This window comes from Salarias fasciatus, chromosome 13 (assembly GCF_902148845.1).
Source record: "Salarias fasciatus chromosome 13, fSalaFa1.1, whole genome shotgun sequence".
In the NCBI taxonomy this organism is placed as follows: Eukaryota; Metazoa; Chordata; class Actinopteri; order Blenniiformes; family Blenniidae; genus Salarias; species Salarias fasciatus.
In genome coordinates this window covers 16,345,459-16,364,496 of record NC_043757.1, presented here as the reverse complement: position 1 = coordinate 16,364,496, position 19,038 = coordinate 16,345,459, and the positions used below count along the sequence as shown (strand labels likewise).

General features: G+C 42.4%; 1 protein-coding gene across 1 annotated transcript in view; it reads right to left on the bottom strand.

Moving 5' to 3' along the window:
* Nucleotides 1-9,383: 9,383 nt before the first annotated feature.
* Nucleotides 9,384-19,038, bottom strand: part of ptpn20 (protein tyrosine phosphatase non-receptor type 20) — a 23,359-nt gene continuing 13,704 nt past the window's right edge. The window contains exons 31-47 of the mRNA XM_030106572.1: nucleotides 17,924-18,094; nucleotides 17,655-17,829; nucleotides 17,146-17,356; nucleotides 17,030-17,067; nucleotides 16,359-16,445; nucleotides 15,551-15,612; nucleotides 15,071-15,232; nucleotides 14,722-14,971; nucleotides 14,419-14,525; nucleotides 14,184-14,266; nucleotides 13,691-13,794; nucleotides 13,384-13,532; nucleotides 13,159-13,249; nucleotides 11,103-11,437; nucleotides 10,813-11,028; nucleotides 9,893-9,955; nucleotides 9,384-9,782 (exon numbers count right to left, since the gene is read on the bottom strand). Coding sequence (XP_029962432.1) covers nucleotides 9,672-9,782; nucleotides 9,893-9,955; nucleotides 10,813-11,028; nucleotides 11,103-11,437; nucleotides 13,159-13,249; nucleotides 13,384-13,532; nucleotides 13,691-13,794; nucleotides 14,184-14,266; nucleotides 14,419-14,525; nucleotides 14,722-14,971; nucleotides 15,071-15,232; nucleotides 15,551-15,612; nucleotides 16,359-16,445; nucleotides 17,030-17,067; nucleotides 17,146-17,356; nucleotides 17,655-17,829; nucleotides 17,924-18,094 — 2,415 coding nt within the window. The 3' untranslated portion in view covers nucleotides 9,384-9,671. The remainder of the gene's footprint in view (nucleotides 9,783-9,892; nucleotides 9,956-10,812; nucleotides 11,029-11,102; nucleotides 11,438-13,158; nucleotides 13,250-13,383; nucleotides 13,533-13,690; nucleotides 13,795-14,183; nucleotides 14,267-14,418; nucleotides 14,526-14,721; nucleotides 14,972-15,070; nucleotides 15,233-15,550; nucleotides 15,613-16,358; nucleotides 16,446-17,029; nucleotides 17,068-17,145; nucleotides 17,357-17,654; nucleotides 17,830-17,923; nucleotides 18,095-19,038) is intronic.

The window sequence follows — 19,038 nt, the reverse complement described above, 5'->3', positions numbered from 1 at the left end:
GCAGTTTTGTATTGATGTTTACTGAATATGGACTGACTCATCCCTCACTGGGTGATTTGAAATACCTCTTTTTTTTTTTTTTACTGTGCTTTAGAAATATTAATCTTAAGGATCTGGTCAGAAAATGCATCTCAGAATTGATACTGATGATCAAACACACTCAATAGCTGCATCACAGCTGTATGTCTTCCATAGTCTGTTTTCACAAGACCAGATTTTCCCAAATTATCTTGAGGAGAGGGAGGAGCAATGTTGATCTTGAACAGACCCAGGAAACAACAGGTCTGTTTTATATGAAATGTTTCTAAATTTTGAAATCAGTAATAGTTGTTTGAGACTGACGGGGTTTGGCCTCACTCTAATCTTTTTTTTTTTTGCCCAATCAGAGAGAAGAGAGGTGGGTGGAGACTGTGGACTCCACCCACCTCTCTGCGTAATGATCTGTCAGAATGCTTGAGTTTTCTTTTTCTTTTTTTTTTTATTGTTTCTGGTTTGAGTTCAGTATGTGCAACTATTTTGTACTATTTAAATTTGTATCAGAATCATGAGAATTGACTTCTATTTTTCTTCTATCGCTGTGATTTATCCTTTTGTGCTTTTTTGTTACAGATACTGACTCAAATTTTGACTTTCATTTTCCAAAATACATGTGAGGATCACAATATTAATATCATTGGCTTTGGTATTTTGAATTATGCAGTTAAAATAATCATGAAATGGCCAGAGTGTGCATGCAGCTGGCCCGTGCATTGTGTGCATGTGTACACACACGAGGGAGCGTGTGTGAGGCAGTAAGTCAAGGTGTAAAAATACCATAAGGCTCCAAGATAAACCGTCTCTCCCACGGTCTGACATTTACCGAATCCTGGAGCGTGGGAGTGTGTGAGGGGGTTGCCCTGTGAGTGTGTACCCGGGCAGACCGTGTGGACGCCTGTGCGTGTATGAGGTTTCCCTCAGCCGAGGAGAAAAGCTCCATTGATGCACGATGGCGCTCCTGTTCCCGTGTCGAGTGCGGCCTTGGGTCAGAAGGAAACTCTGGGATTTTCCACAGGTATACAGCTGTGTGTGTGTGTGTGTGTGTGTGTGTGTTTGCATGTTTCCCATGTTTGCATAGAAAGGTATGACGTTGTTGAAGCATGTGTTTCATGCGTAACTGAGAGGGGAAATCTGTTTTTGTACAGTAGAGTTTGAGGAAGGGGGAGAACGCATACTGGAAATCCTGTGAGGGAGGAGGACGCTGCAGAGCAGCAGACCCTGAGGCCCAGAGCTCCACGAACGCTTTGAAAAGGTTCAACTCCTGTATCAGTCATGGCAGTTTCAAAAGAGCAAAAATTATTCAGTACTAAAATGTACTGGGACGCTTGTGATGACATATGACAGGAAGTGACATTTCATTTTGTTTCTTCTTCTTTTTTTTTTTTTTCTTGTAAAGTTAAACATATGGAATCCGTTCTTTAAAAAAAAAGACAGTCACTCATTGTTTTCCTTGTAACTCAATCACTGGCACTTTAAAGGCACTTACTGTAGTTGTCAGCTTTAAAATAGGTCTTTGGACAATTACTGCTCATCATCATCATCGCCATCATCATCATCATCATCATCATCATCATCATCAAACATCATCAAACATCATCAAACATCATTGTATTTCATTTTTTCATTCATCTTTTTGGATCGTTACTGAAAGTACTTCTGCTATCTGTAAATCTGCAGGCAGATTTCATCCAGTCACACTGAAACCTGAGAAAGCACAGTATAGGTTCACCTGCAGAAAGATGAAAGTCATCATCTCACTCAACATAGGCTGCACAAAAAAAAAAATAGTGTTTTTATATGTTTTAGTTGTGAGCGTGCTTGTTCATAACAAACCTTTTACGGTTGCAAACCCTCTTCATCTCCTGCCACTTCTGTAAGGAACATGCATTTGTATGTGAGTTGCTCCCATGAAAAATTGGTCAAAGCTTCACAGCCAGTGCCAAACAGCTCATTGTGGTGTTGACTGTTAATTGATGGAGTATGAGGAAACAAGACATGTTTGTAATTTATTTATTCACTCTAAAAACAGGAGCCTCAGTACTGTGTGGAAGAAACACATCGATCCACAGCAGTCTGAGACCTTCTGGTTTCCAGGATCATCTCTGCTGTGTGGATCAGACATAATTCTGCAATCAGCTTTTGCCACATAAAAACTCCACTCTGGTACTGATCCCACAAATACATGTTTCCTGAAAATGTGGCATCATTCATGAGGGAAATAAAGATGATTTTATAGTGTGTGTGTTGATGCTGGGAAGAATTTCTACAGTAAAACACAATAAAAGTCACAGATTTCCTCACTGACTGGACTCCTGTCTTTGGATTGTGAAAGTAAATTGAGAAAACCTAAACATATGGCTTTTTAGGGAGAACGAGCAAAGCCCACCCAGAAGGGTCTCCACAGTGCAGATCAAGCTGACAAATGTGCACATTTGATACTGGAATTGTATATTCCATAGGGAATGGTTTTTGACATATTTCAAATATGAAGAAAAATCACGTTTAGTTAAACCTTCACTTCTAAATAACTATGAGTTTGAGTTTATAAAAGCAGAACATATGGTGTGAAATATCTTGGGTGTTTTTCCTTCTGAACTGCTGCACTTGACATTTCCGTGTCCAACATGAACGGCCTTTAACCGTAAGCGTTCGCTCCAGTCTGGTCACCCTTTCCAGAAGCCCCGCCCCCTCCCCGCCGCAGACCTGTCAGGTCAATAAAATATGACCTTTGGCGGTACGCATCTGATAAAGTTCCTCACTTTACGCGGTGACAGCCTGTATGCTGGAGTAATTTACCGGGCTTCAATAAAGGAGCACTCGGCTCCGTTGCCTCCTCTGGCTCGGCGGTCTGTGACAGGCGGCGCGGCGGGCAAGTGGAGGAGCAGCCCAGTCACTGACCCGCCACGGTTGATGTTCATCACACTGACACTGACCTACTTAGCTGCCATCTCCTCTTGGACGTCAAAGAAATCACAGCCTGACATTTAGAGAAAAAGCTTGGTCAATATTAGTCAGGAATGACAAACAATAAGCAGCTACTGGCTAAATGAGAGAGAAAAGAGGAGAATGACTCTCACCAGCGTTCGTGTGTGATCGGTGCTGTCTTTCTGAAGGTATAGGGTAATTTCCCTACTAAATGCAGTCGGCGTGCACGGAGATGCTCAAGTCGAGGCCATCAAAGCTAACGTCTCAACTTGAATCAGACACAGATTGATGGTGGTGAGGCTGAAAAGGCTCCTCCGCCCCGTATTTAGCGAGCGGCAAATGCGGGAGGCAGTGACCCGGAGCAAAGGTCTCATCAGCGCCTGTCCCTGTCTGAGGCCCCTCCGCCTGTCAAAGTCACATTTTAATCGCAAACATAATTTGAATTTACACTAATGAATACAAATGACTCCCTGGACTCCACAAGCTGAAAGTAATAAATTATTATCGCCGCTAACAATCGCATTTCTGGAGCCCTTTTTCAATTAGCCGCCCCCGTGGAGATGATCATGGAGGGCCGGCTCAAATGAAGACAAACGACGCCCCTCGCAACGCCGTGCGTCTGCTCCTCTGATTTAATAGCTTTCTAATTCAGTAACATCTTCGACGTGACGAGGCATGAGGCTCCTCAGCCCCCTCTACGTCCAGAGCTTGATGGGAAAGTCACCTAATTGAAAGCAGGTGGTAATCAACCTTTCCCCGATGTGGCGTGTGATTTAGGAGGGAGTTTGACAAAGAGAACATCGTCCTTGCCACTCAGTGACACAGACCATTCGGCTTACAGAGAATTTTTTTTTATTTATTTTATTTTTTTTGCTGTCCTTAACAGTTTTCGTAGTTCTGTTCATCTTGCAAAAATTTCAACCAAATATTCCATCATTGATGACCATGAAACTAAAATGTGAAAAATTGCTGCTGAAAAGCTGCTTAGATCATGGAAGATTTTAATGGCCTTGGATGTGCAATCTGTGTCCAGCACATTTTTTTGAAGTTATTTATTTTTGTTCACCCAATGACTTCTCTGAAATAGCATTAAAGTATAATGCAGTTTTAATGTCTTGTGGCACATATGTGCCATTGTTCCTGCTGGTAAAGACCATCAAAAAACCCAAAGTTTATGTCCATTGACAGGTGCTCATTTACTCTGGCTGCTGGGCGAGGTCACGAGATAATTATAGTGAATTATGGTCACGGAAAAGACCTTTTTCTGAATCCTGTTGATGGATTCAATACTCGGTGCTCCAAACCAAATGGCCGAAATACAATGTTGTTCAAAGTTTCTGGCAGGTTTCAACAGGATAAACAAATATATCTGTTTCTATTTGCGTGAGTGATTTAAACAAGCCCTTGGACGACTGGCACATTTCTATTTTCAATCGATTGATGATAGATCGCACGTAAACTAAAACTATCGTTACTTGGACAAGAACATTTACATATTTTACTCGTCAGCATGGAAGTCTTCCCTTCACTGGACATTGACATAAACCTATAAAATTGGATAACAAAGAATAATTTCTGTTTGCTTTTGTGGAATTTCTCACGTAAAACATTCTGCAGCCTGTCTGTCTTTTGTCAATCACGTAATATAATTTGAATCCAAATGGAACTGTTTGAGTAAAAGGCAAAGGAAAATGGTCGTGAACTTCTTGTTTTACAACCTTGTCCTGTTTAACAGTTTTAGACTCGCTCTGTGTTTTCTTTGAGCTTAAACTTGTCTAAAACATCTTAAACTGTTGTGATGTGGCTGGTATTTATTTCTTACTGGAAACATGTACATGGACCTTTGTATTGCTAATAGAAGTACAGGCAAGGTTTTGCGGTGGTGCGGTGTGTATCGTTTTGAGACTAAACACACACATTAGAACAGAGCAGAAAATGAAACGGAATTCACTGCCCGGCTTTCTAAATTAAATCGTTTGCACAAAGCAGTGTCAGATGTAACTCGAGACGCCGCTTGCAGGAGAAGCTCACAGAAGAAAACTCAGCGCTGAGTCCAGCTAAGCCTTCAAATAACCAGCGTAAGATAATTGCAAGTGACCATACAAGAGGAGGCTTAATCATAATCGCCTTTCTTTGACAAGTCTGTGGTTTTTTGAATGTTTAGAAAGCCACAAAAGTGACGTGCTGCTCAGAGAGCAGATGAATAGCGCTCTGTGTCTCTGTCAGTGGGCTGTCATCACAGAGGAGCCGTCCGGGGCTGACTCTCTGAGGCCGCGGTCGACAACAACTCAGAAAACGCATTAGCGCTCGTTTATTTTGTTGCTTGAAACTCAATCACGAGACACATTTCTGAGCGCAGAGACAGTTCAGCTCAGTTCAGAAGAGAATCTACCGGCTGATCAGGGAAAATTGAACTCTTTCTTTGTATTGAGAGAAAGTGAGATATTGGATTGTGCATTAAACAGGTGCTTCTGCATGAGTTTTACTTCCATCATCAGCGCTCAATCAACATAAAGCTGCTTCAGGGGTAATCAGAGTTAGCGAGAGAAAAAAACAGACAGTAGTATGATGGGAAGTTAGAAGTCTCTCACCAAACCAGCATTGTTTATTAGGACTTAATCTAAAAAGTGAAAGCATGGTTGCATGTAAGGCTGTGTCAGAAAAGACTGTTGTGCTATTTTACCACAGAAACAATCTGTAACCAGGTGTTTACGTTCCAGTCGCTCAACACAGCTTTATTCATAGAGCACTTAAGAAACCACCATAACAGAAACTGCTGTACATAAATAGACATAAAACCCCAATAACATAATGTGAGAACAGTGAAAAATTGAAAAAAAGGCCAAAATAAGATAGGAGCAAAGGCTTGAGCTTGGTTAAAAGCCCAGGAATTAAAGCAGGTTTGAATATTAATTTTAAAAATACACAGTGAACAAGTCTTGGCTCTAGTCGCATTAATTTGACATCATTTACATGGTGGATCTGTCCATTATCGTTAGAACAAATGATTACAGGCTTTATTTCTGGCTAAGACTGTTGCATTTTATAAATAAGTGTTCTGAATAGTGAATAGTTACAAGAATCTTAAAAAGCATGAGAACTTGTCCTGTTTTTGCTTTCTGTCACATGTGAGAATACTGCAGCCCCCCAATCTCAGCCGCCTTATCTTCCAGCTCCCATAAAGGCTCTTAGGTCCCTGATAGTCGTCCTTTATCAGTGCACGTTTAATCTTTCTGGCTGATGAGGAAACACAAGCTGGAATTCATTCCTCTGTTTTTCTCAGACTCCCAATCGTCTATGACGGGGCCTATTTTGAAAACATCCTGCAGGGTAATAATTCTCAGGCCTCTTGAGATCGACCGCAGGGGAAGGGGTCACACTTAACCTCTTCCACCCTAAAGGACGTGTCAGAGGCGTCATTATGACTGATGCATGGTGTGCACTCAAAACCTTATCTCTCATCATAAAACTTTACTCCTAAAATCTGCAGGAATTCCAAAGTGAAGACAATCCGAGACACAAATGCTCACTTGAATGTTGGGTGATGTATAAGAGAGAAGCTCCTGCTCAGTAAAGCTTTGATTTAAGGGTTTACTCTTTGTCTGACGAAACTGATTTTAAATTTAATATTTAATTTATTCCAAAGATTTTTAGAAACTCAGCACAAAATTTGACAAGAGGGAAAAACAGAACCAACAATACAAGGATTCAAATTATATGTTTGTGCAAAAATAATTATTTTCTCAATAAATGCACCAAAAGAAAATAAAAGTGAGCTTTTGTCTTTGTTAGAACAGCAGAGATCCAGAGAATTCAGGGCACATGATGTCATTTCTTCATGTTTCCAGACCTATAAATCACACTGATTGATTGATCCTCCATGTTAATGACTCCACCGCCAACTTTGTTCTCAGCTCCACAAGTTTATTTTCCTGTTCTTACTTACATACATTTCAAGACAGAGTAGAGGAATTTAAATCTAACAGTGGTCCTTTTGGTTTGATACGGTTGCTATCAGATGACTTTGGGACTCAGGAGCTTTGCCACAATAACAACTCCTACTTTAATTTCGCCGATGATTTTATGAGCCGGCGGCCAACTTTTCTGCGACTGAAGCCGAGGGGTCAACGGTTTGATGAAACGATCCATCTATTAATGGGAGCAGGAGCTGGATGGTGTGATTTGCTGTTGTTTTTGCCATAACTTACAGCTATAACAAGGTCCGAGTTGAAGAGCAAGGAGAAATAGGAGGAAGGAGGATGGGTGATTGGGGGATTGTGCATGTGTGTGTGTGTGTGTGAGTGTGCGTGTGTGTGTCGCTGCAGTGCACAAGGTCAGTGAGAGTAGACAGTGAGAAAGTGAGCGAGTAAATCTGCTCCGTGGTTTCCTCAGCATCAGGTTTATGTGTGTGTGTGTGTGTGTGTGTGTGTGTGTGTGTGTGTGTGTGTGTGTGTGTGTGTGTGTGTGTGTGTGTGTGTGTGCGGAGCGTGCAGTGTGTTTCCAGGGGTTTCCATGCTGTCACAAAAGACCCCTGTGAGACCAGCTTATTTACCCTGCAGTAAAACCCGAGAGGGAGTATACCCTGCAGTAAAAGTGGAGCAGGGGCGCTGTGGAATTAGATTTAGAGCCACCTCCGGCTCTCTGTGCTGTGTGTGTGTGTGTGTGTGTGTGTGCCGTCGGGGAAAAACCCACTCTGTTGTTCAAGTTGAATTATTTTGCGTTGCAGTGTCACGGGGGTAAATGTGTTGTAGAACACACCGACGAGTTTCAGAATAGGTTTTAATTAAAGATAGAGGTATTACATTGTTCTCAGTTATTGGTTACATAGTGGCTGGTACAGTGACAAGATATTAATTCAGCATAAATAAGCAGTTGTGCAATTAAGGATTATTACATTTCACAATGCTATCGCAGAAGCACTTGCTCGGCTGTACAAGATGCATTTTTCACAGATGAAAGCAGAATGTGCTTTTGTTGCTCCCCCCCACCCATCCCCACAAGTGTCATTTTCCAAGACCTTATAGGAAGAAAACAAGAGGATTTTCCAAAGAGAACATGAACTTGCACTCTCAACAGACGGTCCGCTTGTCCAACCAGCGCCGAGTGAAAACATGTTGCATACATGAGCCAGTCACATGGCAAAGGTACAGTCCCGCACGTCGCACCAGCGTGCTCCAAGCAGTTTGGGAGATGTTACTTGGGTAAAAGATCGACATTCTGATCCCCTCTCCCGGCGGAGAGTATTGCTGTGTTACATTCCACGTTTTGATCATGTTCAAGTCACTTGGTCAAACTCCCAGCGTCTGCGCTTTAGGAGTCGGCATGCAATAGGAGAGCTGGTGAGGGTCTGTTAGCAGCTAAATGAACAACACTTTACTCGCAGTGACATCCAAAGGTTGAGGTTCAAACCAGCAGCTTATAATTCATCGCTTTTCTGTGACTTCGAGATGCAGCTCTGTTGCTTGATGTAACTTCTAAAGTGGCAAATGGAAAGTTTGTAAACCTCTTCATATTTTTTGCATTTTTGGCTGAATTTGTATTAAAATAGCTATGAAATACAGATAAAGTATGTTGTCACATAACAAATTACTGCTAAAAGCCCAGCAACTAATCACATTAATTACATTGAAACCATTTTTTTACATTTTACAGAAAAAATATATAATTTAGCGTTAACACCTTGTCCAAATTTTAGTAAAATAGTGAATTTATTCAAATACTTGTTATTATGTGGCCGCATTCTCTATCTGTATTGGGATGTGCAAGTTGTGAATGTGTGTAGTAAAACTTTTCTTGTGATAGTGTTTTGTATAAAATGATCCCACAAAAAAAAATAAATCAAGAAACAAAAAAAAACCAAAAAAACAAAAGAGGCGGTGTGCAATCATCACACGGTTTCAAAGGTACAATTTAAGTAAATAAATGATGAGATGCAATCCTCTTCTGGTTTGGCTCAACCAAACGCTCCCCTCGTACCACCGACAGACTGAAAGCTGCGCAGTCCAGTGAATCACCATCAGGTGCGCTCAGATCAGTTCCTCGCTCCGGGCTGCCGACCGCGGGAGGCCCGGGCTCGCCCCGGAGCAGGTGGGCTGTGTCTCTCCAAGGCACTTGATTCTTCTCATTTCCTTAGATGATGAATCGAAAAAGTCAATCCTTTCCCGCTAATGCCCCTTTTCTCCAGGGTACAAATGCACTTAAATGAAATGACAGCACAATGCAACGTTTCAAACACACTGACTTTGGTATGGTGAGCTTACACTTGTGCACTCTGACGACATTCCTGCCAGATAAAACATGAACTGTCAGATTTTGAATTCCATGCAAGTATGACTGTCAAAAATCAACGCGACTTGAAAATTAAGATGACACAGAGAAAAATAAAAGAAGTTATCATCAAACTGTGATATTTTACTTTAAAAAAAAATGCTTGGGACAGAAGGCAGAATCTCTAACCTGTAAAGGCAAAACAACCTCAGTGATCTAAAATAAAGAGAATTACAGCACCGAGAACCAACAGAAATAAGAAATGTCGAAGTTGGAATCATTGCAGTAAAACAGATGTATAGATTTCATATTCTAGCTAACTAAACGTAGACGAGTCAAAGCAAGATTGATCATCGGTGTACCGCTATGCCGCATGAGGCTGCTCATGGTCGAACATACACAGCCCGTGCTTTACAGGTGAGTGGACTGAAATGTGGAGACGCTCAAACTATTTTGTGCTCTCTGGGACTCTCCGGCTGCCACTGGTTGCCATGAAGCTGTAAAATCCCTTGTAAAACCTCCAGCCAGACTTTGTAGCAGAAGAGGTACTGCTCCTGAAACAAGAAGGACAAAGGATACATCTTGCTCTGGGGCCATCTTTATTTTCTTAAAAAAAAGAAAAAACAAAACGCTCTGGACTTCAGTTCTTTGTGTTGGTACTGACCTTGGTTTGAATCATGCCATGCCGCTGAAGCCTCATCTCTTTTACGATGTTGCTAACATTAATCTAAAGACAGAGACAAAAGTACAGTCATAGTAAACATTTGTGAACCAACGAAATCAGGGCTGTGAACATACTGGTCCAAACACTGCAACATATGAACAGGTCATGATGGGGAATTAAACCATCAACTTCAGGATTGGAAGATGATGTACTCCATCAAGTGAGTTCCTAAAAATATAAGTTTATCACGTTGGCATATTTGCTATCCCATAAATATTCAATCACTTAAGAAGCACTTAATAAAAACTACAGCAGGAGAATATTTGGTGTTTTCAACTGAATTGATCAATTTAAGACGATGCCAGAAGACAAAAATGCAGAAATCACGATTCTTACAACAACTTTGTGTCTTGCTCCAAAATATATTCTTGTTGCAGGATTGATTTGGTCAGTGGTGTGTGTGTGTGTGTGTGTTTTCTCTCTCTGGCTTATTATGTATCGAGCAGTTGTGATTAAAACCTGATCAATATATCTACTCTTCTTGGAGCAATATGAGACGTTCTTAGGTAAAGAGTATAAATGTTACCTTGGGCCACAGCAACAGAACACTGCCTCGACTATGTTCAAGAAACTGTACTGAAGCTATTCACTGCATCCTGGAGGAACTGTGAAAAATGTTGTGACCGTGTTCACCACCGTGACCGTACAAATTTTGTATGTCAGATATTTTTCCCCCAAAAAAATCTAAAAATAAAGCCAGCAGGGCTTGAGGCAATCAGAGATTACCGCCATATTTTGTGCCTTGTAGATCAACACAACTCTGTCCAATCTCTTTGGCTTTCCGTCTGAGGTATGTGCTGATGGCACCGATAGTAATGCAGAAGCTTTCAGTAAAAACAGTCAAGCTGTTTTCCACTCACAGGCAAGTCGTTCTCAATGAGGTTGAGAATGACGTCGGTACAGATGAGCACGCCGGTGCGTCCGATGCCAGCGCTGCAGTGCACAGTGATCGGCCCCTGGTGGTGGATCGATCTCATGTAGCGGATGAAGCACACCAGCTGCTCGGAGCACTGCGGCACGCCGTGGTCTGGCCAGCGTGTGAACTTCAAGTGACGGACAAAGTGCGTCTCTCCCGTCTGGAACGACATTTCATGTTGAATCGCAGCGCGAGGCACCGTGATGCAGCTTAAGACGTGTGCTCCTCTCTCACCTCCGTCTCCAGCATGCGGATGATTTTGATGTGGAAGTATTCGAGGTACTGCTGGTTCTCCAGGTGAAGCTGGTACCTGCCAGCGTCCAAAGGCACGTCCAGCTTCTCCGGCCAGTACTTGTGACACTTGATCCGTCCTCGCTCCACTTCCTGTGTCATCATCGAGATGACGTCGGACTTGTTTTCCCAGATCATCTGCCAGAAGCTGTGCACCGTGGTGGGCAGAGGGCCCTGGCAGGAGATGTAGGAAAACTCCTCGGCTCCGACTTCCATGCGGATGTGGCTGGCATTGATATAGTCCTGGTTCTGTCCGATTGCGACACGAGTTTTATCATCTGCGGAAGGAAAGCAAAATAAAACACCTCGAACTCTGTGTGTGTGTCTCAGTATCTGCATACATCACTTTAAAAAAAAACACACACAACCAGAATATAAAGTTGCACTTTCCACCATCCTCCCTCACGGCATGCATTCGTCATGCTCTCTAAATGTTTGATACACTAATTCATTTCTTGATCATCGACAAGAAACACTGCTGACTTGTTTCACCACAAGCATGCAAACTATGTGTACAGTAAATAAAGTCGAGTAAACATCTCTGAGGTCTGGAGCTCAACAAGACCGCGCTGTGAAGATGTTTATTGGTGATGAGAGAAGTGATAGAGTGAAGGAAATTAGGAATGTTTTCTGGGCTCGTCTTGCGCCTCCTGCCTCTGAGGTCAAAGAAGCCACAGACTGAAACTGGCTTTCTAAATTAAACAGTCCGGGACTAAAAGCAGGGGACTGGGTTGGTAAATGAAACGCTCTTTTTAATGGATCACTTACACCGACTGGAGTTGTAATAGACCACAATTCATGAGATGAGGAGCGGTGATATTCCATTACTACTTTTTTTTTTCATCACGCTCATTCATCTCAGCGCTGACCTGCTTTACCCCGCCGCCGCCGCTCCGACAGGCTCCTCCTCACGCCTCACGCACACATGTGTCTGTGTCTCAGAGGACAGGGGTAACAAAATACTTCACACTTTGTTGATGCACTTAAGAAGAGTCTCAACGTGCTTGACTTGAGAATTTATTTTTACAGGCTTTCCAAGTTTGTTTTATTTTTATGTGGACATTTTTACACGATTGCCTTTGAACCTAAAAACTGGCCCCGGCGTTAACAGATGCAACTGAATGTTCTCTCTTTGTGCGTCCCATCGGCCCACGTCATCTACGGCAGATGGAAAACAAAAAAAAATGATGTTGTAGACTTTATTCGATGGAGCGCATGACAGAAGACTCGACCATGCTGGAAGAATGGCTACTGAATGAGATGTCTGTGACAGGGAGACCTTTTGGCCTCATGACTGAAAGTGAAACTGATATCACTGATGACAGAACAGTTTCAGCGCAGCAATACCTTCCACATCCATGACCTTATTCAAGTGACATGTCTAAAGTTGTCTGTTTGAGGAACAGAAACAGGTAAAATGTCCTTCAGAGAGACGCCATACTTGACACTTTAATACTTGTTTTTTTTTTTCACATAAGTGGTTAGGCACAATTTATAATATAAATATGACTAAAAGTAACATTTTGGAAAATAACACACACATCTTTGACATATTTTTTTCTTCTCATTCTATCTCAGTGAATGACACAATAAAGTCCATCAGGATTTACAGCTTTTGATATCATTTTCTCTGTTTATTAAAAGCATAAATTCTAGAGGATCTTATTTCTTGCGCACTTGGCAGAGAGGATCACATGTGAGGCTTCGGTGAGTTATTGATAATTATGTGGGGAATGATTTGTTGAGCGGAAATTACTCAAGTGATGTGAACAGACTTTTTTCATTCCTTCAGTAAAGACCTCGGAGTCTAGAATAAAGTGCTGACAAAGACGGTGGCTTCTCAATGCCAAGTCTGAGCTTTTATAAGCTTTAGCACACTAGTCAGGAAAAAACTGAAAAAAACAAAAAAGTGAACAAAAATGCTGCATTAATCTTGAAAACATCACGAAAGTTGAAGCTAAGGATTCTTATAAAAGGAGGTGGAAAATAAGCTTCTTACAGGGAAGGATGTCTCGGTATCGGTTCTTGTCTCGGTTCTCGGGGGCTTTTCCCACCAGACAGTTATCAGAGGGCTTCAGATGCTCCAGAGCCTGAGATGAGAGGAAAAAACTTAGTATGCTTCAGTAATATCTTTCATGCTTGACAAATAAATACCACTCTGACTGCATTTAGACTCTTCAGTGAGTGAGTGCATGAATTATTTTTGCACATGACAGAAACGCACCATGAACTCTTTCACCAGTTCCTGCTCGTCAAGCTGATGCTGCAGGATCTGGATGAGAGCTTTGACCCTGGAGCCTGAGTACTGGCTGCTCTTAGCCGGGGTAATGAGTGCTAGACGGGCCAGCTCCTCCTCTGATACGATGGGTGGGCCTGTGGAGACAAAGGAGGAGGGCCCAGAGGTTGCTGTTACTGCTCTGCTTAGTTTAAAAAAAAGAAGAAAAAGAAAAGAAAGAAATCACTCCGGCATATCAACGGTGGTAGAGGAGCAAAGGATTAGAAACCTGTTGGGATTGAGGTCATTTCCTGACCTGTGGCGTCAAATACATCATCTTCCTCGCTGCTCCAGCCATCTGACTGGGTTTTCAGGATGTCTTTGCAGGACTGGTCCAAAAGTTTGGTCACAATTTGTTTCCTGGGGGAGTCAGGGGGCAGGGGTGAGACCAGACCATGTTTATTCTTCGGTAGGAGGGGATGAAATCATGCAAGGCTGAGCTTCCTTTCCCTGCGACTTTTCCACCTAAAATACAGTATAGACAAGAGGCTAAAATACCTTTCAGCTTCTGCTGCACTTTATTCGTTGATTCTACAGAGGATGGCACTAAAACACGTCCTAACTGTTACACTGTTCGATGAGCGTTCACGGGTTGAGTTTTATTAATTGCTCTTTGCTGCCCCCCTACGGGTTAGAGTGGAACTGCAGCACACGTAAACACAAAGCAGGGAGACATATAGTGGACAAGGGAGAGGACAGGGGGACTGCTGTGCACAGTACAAAAGAGGAGTGGTTTGGGTTGTTACTACCTGTCGGAAGCTCCATGCAACATGTCAGTGACATTGAGGGATGGACAGCAAGCTTGATGAGAAGGGGTGCTGTTACAGCTCTCCTGTTCCACACAGGAGCAGCCAGACAGGAGGAGCAGGATGTTAGTATATGTGAGTACAAAAAAAAAGAAGGAGGGTTTAAACAGGAATTCATGGTATATTTAGTTTCCCACTGCGGCTCACATGTAAGTATGCATGTTAGTACAGATGTTACCTCTATAATTGAAGTCTCATCTGTTACCACAGTCAGCCTGTGAGGAGGGGGAGGCGGCGGCGTCAAGACGACGTCTGCGTCTTTCACTAAAGGGTCTAGAGTTGCCTCTGAAACAATAAATATATCACTCAATACTTGACGAGATAGAAAAAGAGCTTCTGAATAAGACAACTTTATTGTCATTGTATCGAATATTTCTGATTGAGAGAGTTTTACAATAGCGATTTAAGTTTTTAAAGACTGTTATCAGCTGTTTAAAATCAATGTTTAATACAGAATAACGCAAGATTTCAGACGTCATACCAGGCGGGCAATCAACCGGCTTATTCAGCAAGAGGTCGGGTGAGGAGCAGGCGTCGGGGCTGGACACGGGAGCCGGCTGCTCGGCTAGAATAGCTTCAGTGTGAGCAGACATGTTGAGTGGCGCAGGTGACTCAGAGTACGTCAGGGGCAGGATGTCCCTGCAGATGGTGAGCTGCACCGTCCCCTCCGCCTTCCGCAGGATATCTACCACTTTGCTGTGACTGAGGCCGGACACGATCACACCGTTCACCTGCCACACACACACACACACACACACACCGTGACATATCAATGCCTCTTTCCCACCGTTAGGGTTACAAAACGGTAAAGATGAAGGATAAGTCACTACCTCCAACAAGATATCTCCCACTCGCAGCCGACCATCCTGCTCAGCGACGCCACCGGAGCAGATTTCCTTCACTCTGAGCATGCTGCCATTTGTTCCCCCGACCAAAGCGAAGCCAAGACCCCCGCCTTCGGGTTTTGTGAACTCCACTTGCATGATGCAACTCTGAAGAAAAGAGAGAATTTTAATGAAACATCAGAGTAGGACCAGTAACAGTTTACTTTGTTGGTTTAATTATGGTGTTTAAATAAAAAGTCTGTCCACAAAGTGTAAGGAAAGCCTGGCACACACACACACACACACACACACACACACACACACACACACACACACACACAACATAGCCGGTCTAACGCTACAGGAAATGCATTCAGAGATTGACACAAAGCAGACTTGTGTTAAAGAAGATGTGAAAAAAAGTTTAGTAAAACAATATCAATAATGATTTATAGTAATAAAGTAATAATGTGTTCGAAATCTTACATCCTGTTCCTGGGTGAGAGAGAGACATCTGAAATTTCCAGCAGTCCTACAAACAGCTTCAGCTGAAAAACAGAAATGAGAAGTTATCATTGAATCAGCAGAACATAAATATACAAAGTATTTTTTTTTTCTTCAGAAAAGTATAGATGGAGTCGGTGAAAATTAATGTGGTCCTCCAGTGTAGCAGGTTTCATCCCGACAACCACTTTCAGACAATAACATTTCTGAGAGAAACAGACATTGGAAAAAAAAAAGAAAACAACACACACCAACCTCCCACCTCTCCGGACATTTTGAAAGAGTGTTGATGGCTGCGTCTCCTCTATGACAGCTGAACAAGGCTGATCTTTTCAGACGGACCCTCCTCACTGTTCCTTACCACTCCGTGCACAGTCGCCGGGCAACTGGACCGCCTGCCCCGTGAACCACTGGCTGTATGGCACTGTGTGTGTGTGTGTGTGTGTGTGTGTGTGTGTGTGTGTGTGATGCCTTTGGTCCTGCAGTCCAATACACCAGTGGAGGGCTAGAGGCTTGCTAATTATTAATCCCCCTGTGAGAGCCCAGGATCTGTCTTTCAGCATTCAGATCTCTGACACACACGCACACGCACACACACACACACACACACACACACACACACACACACACTGCTCCACAGACAACTATCTGTCAGCAGCGAGCTCTGGCTTCCCAGACAATGGGACAACAGGTGAAAGCGGTACTGATAGAAAATGCTTATGGAGAGTTTGGAGCAGATCACTGCAGGTGGAACAGATGAGAGCGACAAGGAAAAAAAAAAAAAAATTACCATCTTCTGTTGGAGACTCTTTCTCAGGCGAGACCGGCTCTTCAAATCGAGCAAAAAACCTCCTGTCCTTTTTCCAGTCAAAAAGACCTGATGACAGAAAAACAAACACTCACAGGTTGTTCCAGCAAATCATATTTGTGCTTCACAGGAACTAAACCAACACTAAAAGCATAAATTAGGTCTGAGGTGTTTTCTGGTAATGATTAAGCAGATTTTTATCATTGTTTAGTTTAGCGTGAGCATATCTGGTTTCCAGGTAGACCATCAGTGCATGTCAAACAGGCAACATTCACTGACAAAATGGTAAATGAATAGCTGAACAAGTTAAAGTTGATGGCATTTCACAGTTATATAACCTCAATAAACTGAATTATAACAAATTGATTTTTCTTGTTTGTAAATATAGCAAAAAGTGTAATATTTTTAATACAACACAATAAAACTGAACAGGTATAAAGTAAATCAAACATGATTCACGCTCCCTAAACTAACGGTGAGGGACTTAATTAGTTTGGTATAAGCATAAATTAACATTTATGTTAACCAAGAAAAATTTTAACACACATGACTCTCAAAAATGCTTGACATTACTGATGTTTGGATTATTATTATGAATTCACTCCAATGAGGAGTCACTCCATCCATCCACTAGATATTTTAGACGCTCTCACCATTCCACTTTGCCTTGGGCGTCACCGGCTGGTCTTCTCTGTGACACACAACGAAAACAGACTCAGCAGCATGAACACAAACAGTGAGTTTCTCTCAGCTAACTTGGCGTGCATACCTGATAATTTTAAGCTTCACTTTACGTGGGGCGATCTCACAAGCCTTGACGGCGTCCTCCAGGGTCATTCCCAGAGTGCACCTGCCACTGATGTACAGTATCTTGTCGTTGGGTTGGACGCTGCCCTCCTCGCTCGCCGGGGAGCCTGGCACCACTTCCAGACAGTAGATGCCCTGCCATTTGCTGCCAATGCCGCCTGTCAGCTTTATGCCTGGAGAGAGCGAAGACGCAGCATGACGATGTGAAAGGTGGATGGAACGCTCAAACCTTGCATCAAACAAACATCAAAATACAGACAATAATCTGTAAAGAGTGCTCCAACCTTAAGGAAAGTCTGATTTGGTTGGAATTGTCACCAATTGACCTCAAATACATGTTGTTCTTCTGATTAAGATCAGCAATAAGGATTGTCATAGTGAAGGGAGATAAACAAGTAATTACAGTAACTGTGAGAACTAAATACATGGTGGGAGACTGTCGAATGTGTGTATGAGTGTAAAATGTCTCACCGAGCTGCCCTGAAGGTGTTTTATAGAGCACCACATCGGGCAGGCTGTCGCAGGGAGGCGGGGCCACCAGGTTGGTGACCGCACGCCCCAGGGTCATGCTCAGCCTCCTCGGGGAAGACCTGAGGATCGTCATGGCAACATCGTCGGCTACACTGGTAACGTCATGTCCGTTTACCTGGAGGACACACAAGCATTTTCCGTAAAATATCCACAACGGAAACTCAGTAAAACTGCACTGAACTGAGCGGGGGTCTGCATGTCGCGCTCACTGTGACGAGTCGATCTCCCGCCCTGAGTCGGCCGTCTGACTTCGCCGGGTTGTCCAGGATTTCCTGGATGTAGTAGCAGTTGTCCAGTTTGCTACGAGTGATGGTGAACCCAAAGCTCCCACTCCTGGACTTGGTCAGGACCACGGTCAGCTCAAACTCTTTCACCAAACCCTGCCAGACGACGAAACAACGACTGAACCTTCTCCTTCAAATCAAAATGCACATTTGGTGTATTAATGTGAGTAAAATGTGGGTTTATGAGTGTTACTCGCCCATTGCATCTTTTTTTATGAACATTTTCACACTGGTAAAATCTTTTAGGAATTGGGGCTGTAAACATGCAGCTCTAGTGTAATGGGCTTTATTTTTTGGGTTGATCTGAATGAAAACCGACAATCTGCTGACAATCTTAGTCATAAAAACAGTCATTCTTTATTTTTCAACTGAATTTATTTGTCCATGGCAGATACTTTGTGTTTAATCCACAAATTAAGATGGGTTATACTTTGCAACTGCAATGTGGATAGAAATTAAATTTCCACATAAATTACATTTCCTTTTCATTATATGTTAGTTACAACAGGTATAACAACTACAGCAGCAAATAAAATAGATATATTTTTGTTTTACATTACTCGCTCCGCCTTTTTTTCAGTTATTCAAATCATCAATAATTCACCAATTTAAGCTGCTATATGAACATGTCTGTACATGGTGAGTCTTAATGCTCGTGTTACATCAATATTCTGTGTTACAGTGTTGATTTGTGCCTGTTGTTCCTCACCAAGCTGCTATGCATGGCCCATTAACTTTCAGGCATTCTTGTTCTTACTGTTGTTGGTATGCAAGTATTATTAAAATGTAAATTAAACGGTTAACTGTAAACCGCGGTAATACCACCACAAATTTATGTTATGTCTTGGTTGTATAATTTAAATACAGCAGAATATGTTTATTATAAACATATAAAATTATGATAAAAAAGTATTTGAAACTTGAATCCGTTTTCTTCTTCTCACTACTTTTCCAATGAAAAAACAGAACGTTGGACCAGCATGTTGTTTTCTGTTGAAAACATTTGTTGGATTTGGTTAAATGTATTGAAATAAATTTAA